The sequence below is a fragment of the Suricata suricatta genome, chromosome 13, assembly GCF_006229205.1.
Source record: "Suricata suricatta isolate VVHF042 chromosome 13, meerkat_22Aug2017_6uvM2_HiC, whole genome shotgun sequence".
Lineage (NCBI taxonomy): Eukaryota > Metazoa > Chordata > Mammalia > Carnivora > Herpestidae > Suricata > Suricata suricatta.
Window position 1 is genome coordinate 84517090 of NC_043712.1, and position 15610 is coordinate 84532699.

At 50.3% G+C, this 15610-nt stretch overlaps 1 protein-coding gene across 1 annotated transcript in view; it reads left to right on the forward strand.

The window, feature by feature from the left end:
- Positions 1-15321, forward strand: part of RCL1 (RNA terminal phosphate cyclase like 1) — a 56271-nt gene extending 40950 nt beyond the window's left edge. The window contains exons 7-9 of the mRNA XM_029919689.1: positions 2749-2950; positions 4580-4683; positions 15005-15321. Of these exons, the coding sequence (XP_029775549.1) occupies positions 2749-2950; positions 4580-4683; positions 15005-15155 (457 nt within the window). The 3' untranslated portion in view covers positions 15156-15321. The remainder of the gene's footprint in view (positions 1-2748; positions 2951-4579; positions 4684-15004) is intronic.
- Positions 15322-15610: the final 289 nt, after the last annotated feature.

The window sequence follows — 15610 nt, forward strand, 5'->3', positions numbered from 1 at the left end:
TTCTTCTCCAGGGGCTTGAGCCAAGGCCTTAACTTCTTCCTACCCATTCAGCAGTTTAGCATTAACTAGTTTAATGGATTAGATAACTAGTCAGTGAGCAGAGATCCAGCGCCCCTGGTTTGGGATACACAGCAGGTAAGTTTAATGGGGAGAGGAAAGAACTGGAACAGAGTCAGACAAGAGAGAGAAGGCAAAAAGCATGGAGCATGTTTGCTGGTGACTGGCCAGGTAAAGAGCAGACTCCGCCTTGACCTGACAGGTGCCGTCTCTCAGCTCCCCCAGTCCGGTCACAGAAGAATGGGGTCGTGCTGTTCTCAGATTTCTCTGGAGAAGCCAGAAATCTGGATTTGTGTGTGACAGTTCACATAGAAAATGATGTCATCAGGCTAGATTGTGCAGCGTGCTCTCGAACACAGAAGAATGTCTCGGGACGGCAGTCCTGCGTCCGTACGTGGTCGGGGCTTGGAGGGATCCAAGCACGGGACGGCGGGAGAGGAGACTTCACTGGGTGCCGTCCTCTTTGGCAGCTCTGCTGTGGGACACGGCCTGTCCTCGCTGTCACCACGGTGTTTCTCGGCCCATCCAGACAGGCTGCACGCACTGTGTGCAAATGCTGTTTCCTAAGATGGTTGAAGTGACCTCCTAGAAGCAAGGAAGAACATGGGAAGGAAGGAAAAATGCTTGAAAATAACATTTTTTATGATCCCATCCACTTTATTTAGTGGGGAGTCCTGAATCTGGCTCCGATTTCTGTAAGTCTATACTGCCTTTGTCTTGGTTTCGTGTCAGGAGGCCCAAGCTCTCCCCTTGACGTGCAGAATCCAAGCTTTGAGGGATGGTTGCTTCCCTGCTGTGTATGCGGGCCCCCGCGTTCTAGAACAGCACGAGCAGGAACCGTCCTCTGGTTGACTTGCTGGGTGACTTACAACAGCACTTGTAACCTGTCTTTTTTCTCTAGCTCGAGGGCCTTTTGTCTCTGTACTTTTCTGTGTATTTCTTCTCGGATACTAGACATCTCTGTGGTTCTTTCCTGGAGTCTCCCAGGAGGCTGTGCCTTGCTCAAAGCAGCAAAAATCACATGGGCGCCCAGTGTAATAAGACCAGTAAGGCGGGTACAGTGGTGATTTTTTTTCTTTCACTTCTTCCTTTTGCCACTGCAGTTGATTAATCTCTGTGGTAGGGTGATGGCCGGGTCATGGGTATCGGTCCCTGCACAGGCCTCACTAAGGAAAACAGCTATAAACACCGTCTACTCCCCTGACCCGAGTCTGCATTCTTGAAACTCTGTTACTGGTCCCAGGGCGGAACAGGTAAGAATGCACTGTTTCATCCGAGTTGATGACAGTTTCCAGGTCTTAAACGGCTTTACTTAACGTCCATCTGATTAGAACGGGAGACAGAGAGCCTGTTAAGTGTCTGCATGGCAGGCCTCCATCCGCTCTGCGCGGCAGTTCAGCTGGGGCCAGTGCAGGAAGGAAGTAACCCTGTCGGATGAAATCCTTCCGAAGAAGGAAGTGTCTCAACACAGTTTTTGTTCGGCCAGAGTCTGGCCTCCGCTTTCTTGATGCTAAACCAGCCCAGTGTGTGGTGCTACATTAAGTGATTTTTGAGAGACGGTAGTAACTGGAAGCTGGGAATGAGTGGTCAGGGGCTGGCTCTGCCTGCTACGTAGCTCGGGAAGTTTGTCACCTGGGCACTTAGGAGGAAAGACTGCGTCCCTCCGCCCCTGTGGTCCTGTGGTGACTGGCAGGCGTGCTCTCTGACTGCCGGGACACTGCTGTCCCTTCCCAGCTGACCTGGGGGCATCAGAATAGCCCAGTAGGGGCTCCCGGGCTCAGCTGGAGTGGACACTGGGTCGCGGTGAAGAGCAGGTCGTAAGCCCCCGGGTGAGCACAGCCCATCCTCAGTCCACCCGAGAGAGCCTGCAGTCTGGATGAGGTTATTTTATTTTGTTTTTTCTTTACGCTCTCTTTAAGTTCTGTTTTATACCATCACTTTGTGGCTGGACCAGGTTTTTTGTTTTGGTTTTAATCATTAAGAAAATGTTCCTTGTGTGCGTCTGTGATCTTTAATTGTCAAAAGGATGAAAACGCTTTATGCTTTTCTGAATAATTGTTCATAGGTGTGTGGTGTGATAGGGTTTCAGTGAGTAATAAACATCCCTCCCTTGGGGGCACCTGGGCAGTTTAGCTGGTTAAGCATCCAACTTCTTTTCCTCGATTTCGGCTCAGGTTCTGATCCCACGGTTCGTGAGCTTGAGCCCTGTGTCAGGTGCTGTGTTCCAGTGCAGACAGCGCAGAGCCTACATGGGATTCTCTCTCCCTCTCTCTGCCCCTCCCCTGTGTGCACACACTCTCTTTCTCAATATAAGTAAATAAACTTAAAAAAAATCCATCCCTCAGGGAGTACCGCTTATTTTTACCAAAGTTTTAATCCTCTGGTCTAATCCCTTGATTCGTTTATGTCTCCTCCATTACCAAGTCCCCTTGATTCTGCTTCAGGCTTTCTGGGGCTGCCTGTCTCGCCTGCCTTGTGTCACCACCACCCGCTGCCCTCCTGTCTTGCACCTACGTCTCCAGCATCTTCTGTAGATCAGGTCACCTGGAGACACTGATGTGATCTGTTCATCCCTGTGCTCAGAGACCTTCTCCAGCTTCTCACTTTCCCAAGATAAAGTCAGAACCCTCACCCTGGTTAGAAGAGCCAGTCCGTGTACGTCCTCTCCCTGCGGTCTCTCCTCCTCCGCAGACCGCACGCAGCCGCTCTGCTGCCTCCTGGCTGCTCCTTGCTGGCTCTGGGTCCAGTTTCCCCCATCCTCCTGCTGTCCCCTCCCCACAGCCTCCCTCAGGCGCCGGTGGGGTGGCGGCGCTCCCCTGTCCGCAGTGGCCCCATCCTGCTGCACAGCGCCGCCTCCACTCGCCCCCGCTCCTGCTCCTGTGTCATCTTTGCCGTAAGTGCAGGGTCTACACCCTGTGCGTTGGAGTGGCTCCATTGCTCCCTCGTGGTGTCCGGTACACAGGCCCTGACATACTCATTGCACTAGAATACTGGTCCAGCACGTACTAGAAATCAGTGAGAATGATAGAAAAGCAGCACAGTGCTAAGAAGGAGAGACTGAAGGGAACACTTTAATTTTAGACCGTTATGAGTGGAAGTAAGTTCCATAAAATAGAGTTAGTTTTGTTGGGCCTCCCCATCCTCATTCTTTGTTTTCAGATGGAAATACACACTGTCTAATTCTTCTTGTCTTAAAATTTGCTGAATGAGGTGAATAGTGTCCGTTAACGTCTCCAGTGGTTTGGGAAGAGCAGCGGGTTTCTTAGAGGCTAGCCGTGGCAGAACCCCCTGTATTTTCTTACTCGGCACCTGAGAACGGGCTTATCCCCCACCCTGCCTGCGCTAACAAAGGACGGAGGCGCTCCCACCTATGTAGTGGGTGCACGGTCCGAGAGAACCTCGCCTTGGATGGGGATGCGTCACGTCAGAAACCGGGTTTCTTGTTGTGAGGTGTGCCAAATACATAGAGGTCCAGGGTCACCCCGCTTTCACTGTGTACAACGTAAGTTTGAACTATTTTAAATCAGATTATCCCAGGCAGAATGATGAGAGGTAAAGACAAACTTAAGGGCACCGATGTCAATAGCTGTCAGGCCTCGGCAGGAGCAAAGTGGCAGAAGTGGACAAGGTCAAGAACAAAAGAAGGGCAGCCAAAGCAGGCATACCTCAGGAGAGAGTTCTGTTCTGCATTCTGGTACGGAAGAAAAGGAAGTTGGGGGCAGGGGAATAAGGCACACACAGTAAGAATGGGGGTGTTGATCACAATAGTCCGGTTTTAAGGGGCTCACAGGGGGAGGTAGAGGCAGGAAGCCCCTGGAGCGTGGCCAGCAGTGTCTGAGTGTGACCGAGTGTGTGCACAGGTGACACCTGTGCAAGGTGACGGTCCGTTCACGTCACCTTAACGTGGCGCCCCCTGACCAATCAGATCAATAGAAGCAACCTTCATTTAGTCCTGGGTAATTAGCTGTGGAACTGATTGTGCGTTTTTGCCCGTACATCCTGCCGCTGCTGTAGTACGAAGGCACAGTTGTGTTTTTCACTAGATGCACTTCAGGAGACTTGAGTGTCTATTCGTCTCGTCTCTGTGATCGCAGTTTGTTTTTTTAATTTTTAACGTTTATTTTTGAGAGAGAGAGAGAGAGAGAGAGCACAAGCAGGAGAGGGACAGAGAGAGAGAGACGCACACACTTAGAATCTGAAGTAGCTCCAGGCTCTGAGCGGTCAGCACAGAGCCCAACATGGGGCTCGAACTCACAAATGGTGGGGTCGTGACCTGAGCCGAAGTGGGACACTCAACTGACTGAGCCCTCCAGGCGCCCCTGCAGGTGTTTTCATTAAGTGTTAGTTTAACCCCCTGAAGTTAGTTGGTATAAGGATCACTCTTGAAGACCAGTATTGTGTTTCATTATTCCTTGAACTTTGTCATCTTCTTTTCTGTGGTTTGTTTCCTTCCCTCTGTTTTGTTGGTTTTCCATTTTCCGGTTGGTAGAACAATTAATCTCGAAAGCATTTGTGTTCACAGGGTGGATGCATTGACTCGACCAACCAAAGCCTGGGTCTGCTGCTCATGACGCTTGGACAGCAGGACGTCTCCAAGGTCCTGCTCGGACCGCTGTCTCCCTACACGTGAGTCGTTTTCCTTCTGCCTCGCTGTGCCGTCCACTTGAGTCTTGCAGTTGCAGAGAACGACCAGGGTGTCACACCACGTATAGCTTGTCACCGTGAACACCTGCTTGTGCGGTTGCCTACACGAGCTGGAGGTGGTCACCTAACGCGGTGTTGAGCAAGGATTTGCTTTATGTCCTTTCTTGTAGCTTCGCCGTCCTGTGTGTCGTCCCCGTGGCGTGGGAGTCATGTGAGAAACACCAGACAGCTCTTCTGTCTGTGCTTTAGATTTTGTTCCATTTGGGAGGTAAACTGGTTCTGTTAGTAGCTTGGATTTTGTTGTTAGTTCTTGAAATCCCTCTTTTCCTTAGACATGGAAAAAAGGACAGTCTTTTTGTCCAAGATGCCAGGGTGCGAGCAGGCTGCAAAGATGGAGGAAGGGACAGAGTTCATAGGCGTGCTCCTGGGCTGGCCGGGAAGCTCGAGAGGGGAGTGTGAGGCCGCGGGCGTCCTCCAGAGCTGATGGCTAAGGCGTTAAGCAAGCGCTCTCTGAAAAGAGCGGCTCTGGAGGACTTCGGTGGGAAAGCAGCTCTGGGGAAGGAGCAGCTCACTGACTCGCGGTCATTCCGTGCTCGTCTGTGGGTGGGGACAGGGTGGTGGGCCTCGAGTGGGAGGACGTTTTCAGGTAGACGTGAGACTGAACTGCCCTTTTTCGGTTATCATGGTACCGATGCTGTATGTCTGAAAGGTACAGTACTGTGATAACTGAAGAATGGTGGTGCCATCGCATTGGGGGCGAGCGCGGCCGCGGGGCGCTGCCTTCTCCGCCGCCGCTCGAGGGGCCCGGGGGACATTCTTCAGGAGGCTGTTTTTGGTTTTGATTAACCGGGGGAGGTTGTTTTGAACAAGGAGATGGAAGGGAGTCCGTTCTGTTACCGGAGGGGGCACGCTGGGAAGCAGGAAGGCGGTGAGGGCCACACTACGTCCCGGTAACTCGAGTAAAGTGTCTCACCGGACACGAAGCCCGAGATGGAGTAAATGGCCCACTCACGCCAGGCCAGCATTGCTGAGACGGACTTGGTAACTGAGGCACTCGGAGAGGAGGTCGGGGCTGGGAGCACGGCACCCCCAGTGCAGAGGTTTGCGCCGGGGGGGCGGCCGTGCCCACCGCTGCGCCCTGCCAGCGTCTGTGCGCCCCTCCCGCTCACACGGCACCGGGCCCTGTCCCAAGTGCGTGTGCTCGTGGGCCGTGGGGTTTGGCACAACGCGGTATGAAAAATGGAGTGTGTATTTTTATTTTCCCTTGGTGGTTTTTTTTTTCTTTTGGAGGCTTTTTCCCCCTCCCAGTTTGGCTACAAGGCCTTTATAATCTTTTCACATCAGCAGCCCCTGCGAGATGGCCAAGAGGTGACTGACAGTTTTAAAAGTTTGTGTGTCCTCTGCGACTCACTTTTCACCAAACATTAATTGCAGTGTTCTGTCTTCCAGAAATCTTGCCCCAAATCATACCATCTCCTGGGAAAACAAAGCAATCTGCTCTGAATGAGCAGTAGGACAGATTGTAAAGTTATGTGTTTGGAGACGTGGGGCTCGGGCTTCCAGGGCATTTGTCCTCTGGGTAACTTGGCTCCCAGGGCTTCATGTAAGGGGGCTGCCGTGGGGTGGGAAGGGGCAGCCTAGCTTCTCTGTGGTACTTTCTGGTGAACTAGCACGAGGGTGGGAGTAAGGAGGCTTATGTTTGAAAGCTGTATCTGTTTGGGGTCCTTATTAATTAATTAATTAATTAAATTAATTTTTGGAAGAGCACAGGTAGGGGAGGGGTAGAGAGACGGGAACAGAGGACCTGGCGTGGGCACTGCTGTGACAGGCTGACACCGGCAAGCCTGATGTGGGGCTTGAACTCACAAACTGCGAGATGGTGACCTGAGCCGAAGTCGGACACTTAACTGAGCCATCCAGGCGCCCCTGTTTGGGATTCTTTGTCCTTATGGAAGGTGCTAGTGGCCCAGAATGATGGGGAGGCAAAGGCAGGAAGAAATCTATGTTCTTTGGGGACCCAGGAGGTGAAATTCACATCGATCTTCTGTACAGTGAAGGGTGGAAAGGGACAGAATCCATAATTAGGACCATCACCCTTGGGGGGAGCGGTTTATCCTAATCCAATTCAAGAGCTCTTGAGATCAAACTGCCACACTTACTGTTATGTGCAGGTGAAGTCCTAAAAATCCATTTTCTGAAACCTCAGATTTCCAACGGAAACCAGAAGCGAGACCCTCCTTGGCTTAAAGAAATGTATTCTGGGCCTTTGCACATTTTGGTTTTTATAAATAGCTTTTTAAATGTCGACAGAGCACTGGGATTGAGGAGGATGTTTTTTCTTCCACTGTTGCTTTCAAATCCTTTCTGGAAAATAAGGTCTCTGTGTTCTCTTCCCCTCGCCTCTGTCTGACTTCAGGAGACCGCTGTCGGTGCTTCCCTACGTTATTTGAGAAAGTAAGTCTATATGTGTGAGATTATTCAGGAAGGCCAGAGAGATTTCTTTTTCAGTAGAACAAAATAGTGTCGGATGGCACGCTCGTACATGTAGAATCTATTTCTGTTGAATCTGTTTAGTTTTAGACAGAGTTGGCCATGGTGGTTCTGCCTTCCCCTCATGACGCTTAACTTTTAGGGGACAATTTATACCTTATATAAAAGCAGATTTAACTGGAAGAAAAATATTAATGAGCATCTTAATGAGCAGTTTTGGAAACTGCTCATGATCAGAGGCTGTGGTTACCAGAGTGTTCTGTGTTCTGCCGGTGCACAGGCGACAGAGCCCGCTCTGTCTGCATTTCAGTTCTGGCTCTGCCCTGGAGCGCGGGAGACCATGGACAAGGCGCTGAGCATGTCTGCGCATCTGCGTCCTCGGTCATGGAGGTGACCCAATGGTCCTGCGGCCGTGAGTTTGTGGAGGGGGCGGGAGGCTTTACTTAGGTCGGGTCCCCAGCTCTCCCGGCCGTGCAGTGTGCCTGACGGAGCTCCGTCTGTGCTGAACACGGAGGTTCCTGCCTCGCCATCCCCTCCGTCTGGGAAGTCCAGTCTCCCGGTAAGGTCACTCTGGACACCAGGAGGCCTAGGAAATTTGCTTTGGGTATTCTTAGGCCTGAAGTCACCGTAAATTCAGCTGTCTCTAAATCTGTGTCCATTATGACCAACATCCTGCAGTTGTTCTGCTCAACAACCCGTACACATCTTATGTACTATTCCTGAGAATTCCATAGGGTCAGTTTATTTAACAAGCACTTGACGGTATTTACTGTTGTCCAGATGTTGTTTGACGTGCTTTCAAAAGAGGAAGTCACTTAGTTTTCGTGATAAGCCTCCAAGGGGCCGATAAAGGCAGGTAGGTACCCTCCCCAGTCCACAGGTGCGGGGGTGGGGGTTGAGGCACAGACAGGTGGGGCCACGTTCCCAGCCACACAGGGCAGCCGTGGGGTTCTGACCGTGGCAGCCTCGCCCAGAGTCCCTGCTTCCCTGACGCACCGAGCTCTTGTGTAAGAGCTGGGATGCCGTCCACGCCGCTGGAGCCCACGCACTTCGCTGCCTGGGACGGGTGCCACGCCACATCTTTCCAGAGTCCTCGTTTCAAATTCTGCCGGAAAGTGATCTCCTCCTGTCTTTAGTTAGAAGTCTAAAATAAACCATGCCACTTTGGTTTTTTTCTGACTTTAATAAATGACCTCTTTCCGCTGCTTGTGAAGTACTGGGGAGCAGGAGCCCGGTGTCCCTGCTGTCACTGATGGTAGCGCGGTGGGGGGGGGGTGCTGATCTGCGGAATGACACCCGGCTTTTGGGTCCAGTTGCTCTCTGTGAACTGGCGGGGCGCTGCCGCACTGCACATTTGGGGGTACTTGCTGTGCCGCTGAGCCCTGTCACTTTATTGTCACTCAGGCAGAGCCCAGCACACAGCTGGCATATGGGAAAAGCAAGAGACATTGTCTTGTTTGCAGATGAAACAGAATTCAGTGTAAAGGCATCAGGAGGCAGTGGGCTGGGCTTGGGTAGCTGTGGGTGTCAAGGCCGAGTTTGGCTGAGAGCTTACTCACATTCATTAGAAACAGAGACCGGCAGGCTTTGGGAAAGCCGCTGCTTGGCAAAAAAAAAAAAGAAAAAGAAAGAAAAAGAAAAACCACCACCAGTGTAATTTGTAAAAGCTGCTGTGTAAAGACTCTGGGGCCCCTCTGAGCAGATTCTGCTCCTGCCCCCGGATCTTTCTCCTCAATTTCCGGAGCGAGGCGGGTAACCCTCACATCCGAGCGGCTTGCTGGAGCAGGAGGTGGGCCCTGTGTCTGGGCCTGTGTCTGCTGAGCAGCCCGAGAGGCTGTCCTGACCTCTCAGTGCCTCCGGGTCGGGCCTCTGAAGGCAGGCGGGGCTGGGTTTAAGAGGTGGGTGGGCCACCGGGCAGGTCCCGTGCACTTGGGGTTCCTTGGGCAGGTGACCAGGAGCCCCCTGGCCTTCACCTGTCATCCAAGAATGGTGGTGGGCACAGCCCGCACTCTGAAGGTCCGTGTGCTCCAAAATTCTCCGAAACTGCTTGTCAGATGGACTGGAGGCTTTCACGGAAAAGTAGCTGGGTGTTTTCGGTTTTACTTTTCTAAAAGCAAATCCCTTTTTCCTGAGCAACAACCGGCAGAGCTCACCGTAGGTAGGCACAGTTGTCCCAAGTCAGGGGTCCAGAGCCTTCACGCAGGGGTTGTGTGGGAAGAACCCCAGTTGCCTGTGAGTGCTCGCTTTGGGTGGCCGTGGCTGTGCAGTGTGCCGCTGGCGTCCAGGAGAGAGGGGAGGGCGGGAGGTGGGGCCTCAGGCCTGGGTGTGGGGAGGGCCAGCGAGGTGTGATTTAATTACTGCTTTCATTCCTTCAGGAGACCGTTAGGCTCTAACTCGTCTGTGGTTCGGTCTTGGCTTCTGGAGAGCCAGGGTGGAGGCAAGAGAACATTCCTCAGACAGGCAGGGAGCTGGCAGGACATCTTGTAAAACGTGGAACCCGCTCTGCTGTTCCCACCTAGTCCAAGGACCACAGATACCCCGGAGCTGCAAGTACACAGGCCTGCATCCTTCTCTGGGAGCCCAGGAGCACGCAGGGGGCCCCTTGGGGGTTCTGCCAGCTGCCCAGGGCATCCAGGTTTTCCAGCACAGTCGGCTGATTCACGGTGTGGCCGGGGGTGGGGCTGCCTCAGACCTCAGGCCGCGATAGAACACAGTGTTTCCTCCTTAGAACGCAGATGACTTGTGGAGCCGTGGGTTTGATGTGCTTGTTTTCTCTCCGGGGACAGGCTGGGGGGTGTGGTGAGGCAGGGACAGAGAGCAGGAGACTGAAAGGCGAGGAAGGCCGGGAGCCAGCAGCCCTGCCGGGAGTGTGGACGGCCCTGGTCGGGGACCGGCCTGGCCCCTGACTTACGTGCTGCTGCTCCCAGAGTGGCTCCCAGCGCCCAGCAGCCTGAAGGGCCCTCATCAGGGACAGTGTCTTCACCCTGAAGGTGCTTTACCCCGAGGGGCGGTGAGCCCAGGGAACACAAGCAGTCATTGGACACCCGAGCAGGGCCGGGGATGCTGTCCCTAGCACCCAGGACTACTTTCCTGGGTAGTTACTCTTTCTTCTCTTAGTCCCTGAAGTGCTGGTCATGGCAGCCGGACCGGGTGAGAGAGCGTCCCAGCCCCGTTTCTCCTTGGTGCCCTTTCTCTCCTGTGTAGATGGAAGGACAGAGGGACAGGAGGGGGTGGAAAATGCACGCCAGGAGGTGCTCTGTGCTCAGTTGTGTCTAGACAGTGTGAGCGTGGGAGCCAGGTTCAGTCTGTCTTCTGAACATCACAAATACCATATACATGTATTTTAAACAGCGGTGTTGAGATATGATTCACATACCACACAGTTTACCCATTTAAAGTGTACAGTTCAGTGGTTTTTAGCGGGTTCACAAGTTGTGTCACCATAACTGCATGTTGGGCGCGGCAGAAAGAAGCCCTCTGTCTGTTCCCTGTGGCCTCTAGACCTCCCCTTCCCCCGCAGCCCTGGGCAGCCACTGACCTGCCTCTTCCGGCCGCTTCATATAAACGGACTTCCGCAGCGTGTGGTCCTCTGTGTCTGGCTTCTTTTACTTGGTGTCAGGTGTTCAGGGCTCGCGCTGTGGCTGGGTCAGTGTGCTTTCCTTTTCAAGGCCGAATAGTGTGCCGCTGTGGGGACACGCAGCGTTTTGTTTAGCCACTTGTCAGTTAATGGGCATTTGGGTGACTTCTTTTTTTGTGTGTTCCCCTTAGTGATGGAAACTGGGTTTTATTTTTTATTATTTTTTGGATTTTTTGTTTTTAATTTAATTTTTAAATTTACATCCCTGTTAGTTAGCATGTAGTGCAACAATGATTTAAGGAGTACAATCCTTTAAGCCCTTTACTTTTTTAGCCCATGCCCCTTCCCACAACCCCTCCAGTAACCCTCTGTTTGCCATATTTAAGAGTCTCTTACGTTTTTGTCTCTGTCGCTGTTTTTATATTATTTTTGCTTCCCTTCCCTTATCTTTATCTGTTTTGTATCTTAAAGTCCTCATATGAGTGAAGTCATACTATATTTGTCTTTATCTGACTAATTTCGCTTAGCATAATACCCTCCAGTTCCATCCATATAGTTGCAAATGGCAAGATTTCATTCTTTTTGATTGCCAAGTAATATTCCATTGTGTATATGTGTGTGTGTGTGCATGTGTGTGTGTGTGTATGTGTATACATACACCACATTTTTTTTATCTGTTCATCCATCGATGGACATTTGGGCTCCTTACATATTTTGGTTATTGTTGATAGCACTGCTGTAAACATTGGGACATGTGCCCCTTCAAAACAGCACCCTGTATCCTTTGGATAAATACCTAATACTGCAATTGCTGTATCGTAGGGTAGTTCTAGTTTTAATTTTGAGGAACCGCCATACTGTTTCCCAGAGTGGCTGCACAGTTTGCACTCCCACCAGCAGTGCCAAAGAGATCCTCTTTCTCTGCATCCTCACCAACCTCTGTTGTTGTCTGAGTTGTTAATGTTCGCCATTCTGACGGGTGTGAGGTAGTATCTCATTGTGGTTTTGATTTGTATTTCCCTGATGATGAGTGATGTTGAGGATTTTTTCATGTGTCGGTTGGCCATCTAGATGTCTTCTATGGAGAAGTGTCTATTCCTGTCTTTTGCCCATTTCTTCACTGGATTATTTGTTTATTTGGGTGTTGAGTTTGATAAGTTCTTTATAGGTTTTGGATACTAACCCTTTATCTGATATGTCGTTTGCAAATATCTTCTCCCACTCTGTCGGTTGCCTTTTAGTTTTGCTGATTGTTTCCTTTTAGAAGCTTTTTATTTTGACGAGGTCCCAGTAGTTCAATTTTGCTTTGGTTTCCCTTGGCTCTGGAGATATGTTGAGTAAGAAGTTGCTGCAGCCAAGGTCAAAGAGATTTTTGCCTGCTTTCTTCTCTAGGATTTTGATGGCTTCCTGTCTCACATTTAGGTCTTCCATCCATTTTGAGTTTGTTTTTGTGTGTGGTGTAAGAAAGTGGTCCAGATTCATTTTTCTGCGTGTCACTGTCCCGTTTTCCCAGCACCACTTGCTGAAGAGACTGTCTTTATTCCACTGGATATTCTTTCCTGCTTTGTCAAAGATTAGTTGGCCATATGTTTGTGGGTCCATTTCTGGGTTCTCTATTCTGTTCCATTGATCTGAGCATCTGATTTTGTGCCATGCTTCTGCTTTACTGACTGTTATGAATAATTTTATCACAGATCTTTGTGTCAGGCTTTTGTTTTGGCATATGCTGCGCACCTCCTGTGTACGTGCCTGAGAAGGGGAGTTCCTGGGTCATGTGGTAGCTGCTGCTTTAGGGTTTAGCCGCAGGACTGGGTTCCACAGGGCCACACAGTGTTCTCTTCCAGCCAGCAGTGAATGGGGGTTCTGACTGCTTCACATCCTCACCCACACCTGTCTGATCTGTCTTTTTGCTTGTATCATGCTGTTGGGTGTGAAGTGGGATCCCACAGAGGTTTCGGTTTTCATTTCCCCAATGACAGATGATGACCATCCTCTCCTGTGCTTATTAACTGTTGGTAAGGGTTTAGGAAGTATCTATTCACATCCTTTGCCTATCTTTAATTGTATTGCTTGTCTTTTTTTGTTGTTTTTGCTTTTGTTTTCTGAGTTTTAAGAGTTCTTTATATAAGGTTAGTACCAGACTCTTAGCAAGTATATGATTTGCAAATTTTTTTTCCATCCTGGGAGTTGTCTTTTTACTTTCTTCATAATGTCTATTGATGCACAAAAGATTTTAATTTTGATGATGTCTCATTTATCTGTTTTCTTTTTTTCTTTTATTGCTCTGCTTTTGGTGTGGTATATAAGAAATTTTGGACCCCTGGGTGGCTCAGTCTGTTAAGCATCTACTTTAGCTCAGGTCATGATCTCACGGTGGGTGGGTTTGAGCCCAGTGTCAGGCTCTGTGCTGACAGCTCAGAGCCCGCTTCAGATGCTCTGTCTCCGTCTCTCTCTACCCCTCCCTCGCTCATGCTCTGTCTCTCAAAAATAAGCAAGCATTAAAAAAAAAAAAAGAAAAGAAACCAGTGGCTAGCCCAAGATCATGAGGATTTACTATTGCCTTTTTTCTGTGAGTTCTCTAGTTTTAGGTATTAGAGGTTCTTAGTCCATTTTGAGATACATTTTATGCATGCTGGGAAGAGAGGGTCCAACTTCATCCTTCTACACATGGAGTCGTGCAGGACTGTTTGCTGAACAGATTATTCTTTCCCCATTGAATTGTCTCGGCACCCTTTTTGAAAATCAATTCACCATAAATATGTGGGTTTATTTCTTGACTCTCAGTTCTTTCCCTTGGTCTTTCTGTCTTTCTGTCTAGAACCAGTCTTTTGACAGCTCCTCAGGTGATTGCATAGCAGGCCGGTTAGAGCCAGGGTAGGGAGTTGGGATGGTTCATTTGGGAGGGCAACACAAGGTTGCTGGGTACTTTGTTACAGACATGCAGACTATCTGTTCTTAACTAAGCCAGTGTTCCCAGACTTGCCTTATAAGAATCACTAGGGTTACTTGTTAACAATAGATTTCTGGCCCCTGTGCCCGGGGAGATGGCCTGGTAAGGAGTGGGGAGGGGCTGTCTTTGTGTTGGCCTCTGTCCAGGCTCTACCATGTGGACCCTGGCTTCCTGCCAGTTGTAGCCGAGTACAACCTTTGGGAGCTTGTGTGTTGAACGAACCCTCCAGGCGAGTCTTCTGGTCCGGCCGGCTCGGGGAGATGCCGAGTCTGCTGGGGCAGGCCAGGGGAAGTCCGCTTACCTGCGCCACAGTCCTTCCGCGGATTTGCCATTCCCAACGTGCTGTTGGGCTGCAGTCATCATTCTGTCTTGAAGGAGATGACAGCAAACCCTCCATGAAACTCCTTGTCGGGTTCACTGTCAGCTCCTCCCTGGCCTCCTGCCATATACACACAGTTTCTCCCCGCCTCCTGTCTATTTAAATGTCCATAGTACTTTTAAAGAGTATGTAACTTGTCTGCCCCACTAAATTGAACATTTCATGACAGAGGGGATTTTTTGTTGACAAGATCCCCGGCACCACGGACAGTGCCTAGAGCATAGGAGGCACTCAGTAAATAGGTGTTGAGTGAATTGAAGCGTTTTGTTGAGGTTGAGGAGCAAAGAGAACAACTTTGCTCTAATTTGGCATCTGCTTGGTTTTACCTCATGAAGCTGTGAGTCACGGGAGTACATGTTTCTCTGCACGCCCTGCTCAAAGACTAACGCTGTTCACTCTAACTGCGCAGGACCGAATGACTTCTGTGTCATGTATTAACCTCGGACCTTAATTTTTTTTAATGTTTTATTTATTTTTGAGACAGAGATGGAGCATGAGAGGAGAGAGGGAGGGGAGAGACAGGGAGACACAGAATCGGAAGCAGGCTCCAGGCTCCTAGCTGTCAGCACAGAGTTCCCTGTGGGGCTCGAACCTATGAACATGAGATCATGACCTGAGCCGAAGTCAGAGGCTTAACCAACTGAGCCACCCAGGCTCCCCTAACCTTGGACCTTTAAAAAATGTGTTTATCTTGTATTGTGTGCATCTCTGTAAGCTGTCTAAATCTATTTTGGAAACCTGCAGACTGTGAATAAATACTATTCAGTGAGCTTTGATAAGCAGTTCTTAATTTTAGGTATTCTTGTTCTGTGAACGTAAAAGCTTGGGTTCTACGTGGGGGAAGGAGAATTTTTTTGAACATTGTATTCCTTTTTCACTCCTCCCTCCTTTTCTCCCCCCTTTTCAGGATAGAGTTTTTACGGCATTTGAAGAGCTTCTTCCAGATTATGTTTAAAATTGAAACCAAGCCATGTGGCGAAGAACTCAAGGGTGGGGACAAAGTGCTGCTGACCTGCGTTGGCATTGGCTTCTCCAACCTTAGCAAGACCCTTAAGTGATGCTGTCACAAGATGAGGCCCCGAGGCCTACAGACAAAGCAGATGCTGCCACGGACACCCGAAGGGACCAAGTCCAAATTCATCCTCGGCAGGAGAGCCTCTTATGTTAAGGATTTCTTCATTTTCCACTAAAAATCAGAACATTTAAATAAAAGACCTCTCTGTATCATGTGGTTTCTAGCCGTTTCTGCAGTGGCACTGACGTTCCTCAGGACGCCCAGTGGAGACAAGAGCCCCTGTGGCCCTCGGGGAGGAAGAGCGTGTCTTCAGGACACGGCTGTATTGCCGGAGCAGCCGCCTCCTCCGCCTGCATCCCCGGGCTCTGTCGTGGTGCTGTTCTCCAGACCTGCGGGGTCCAGTATTGGTCCTTCCGTGAGGACTGCCCTCCTTGAGCCATGGTTTCTGGGTAGGGATGAAAATGAGATAAGATGGGGGGCAGCTCCTTATGTGGGACG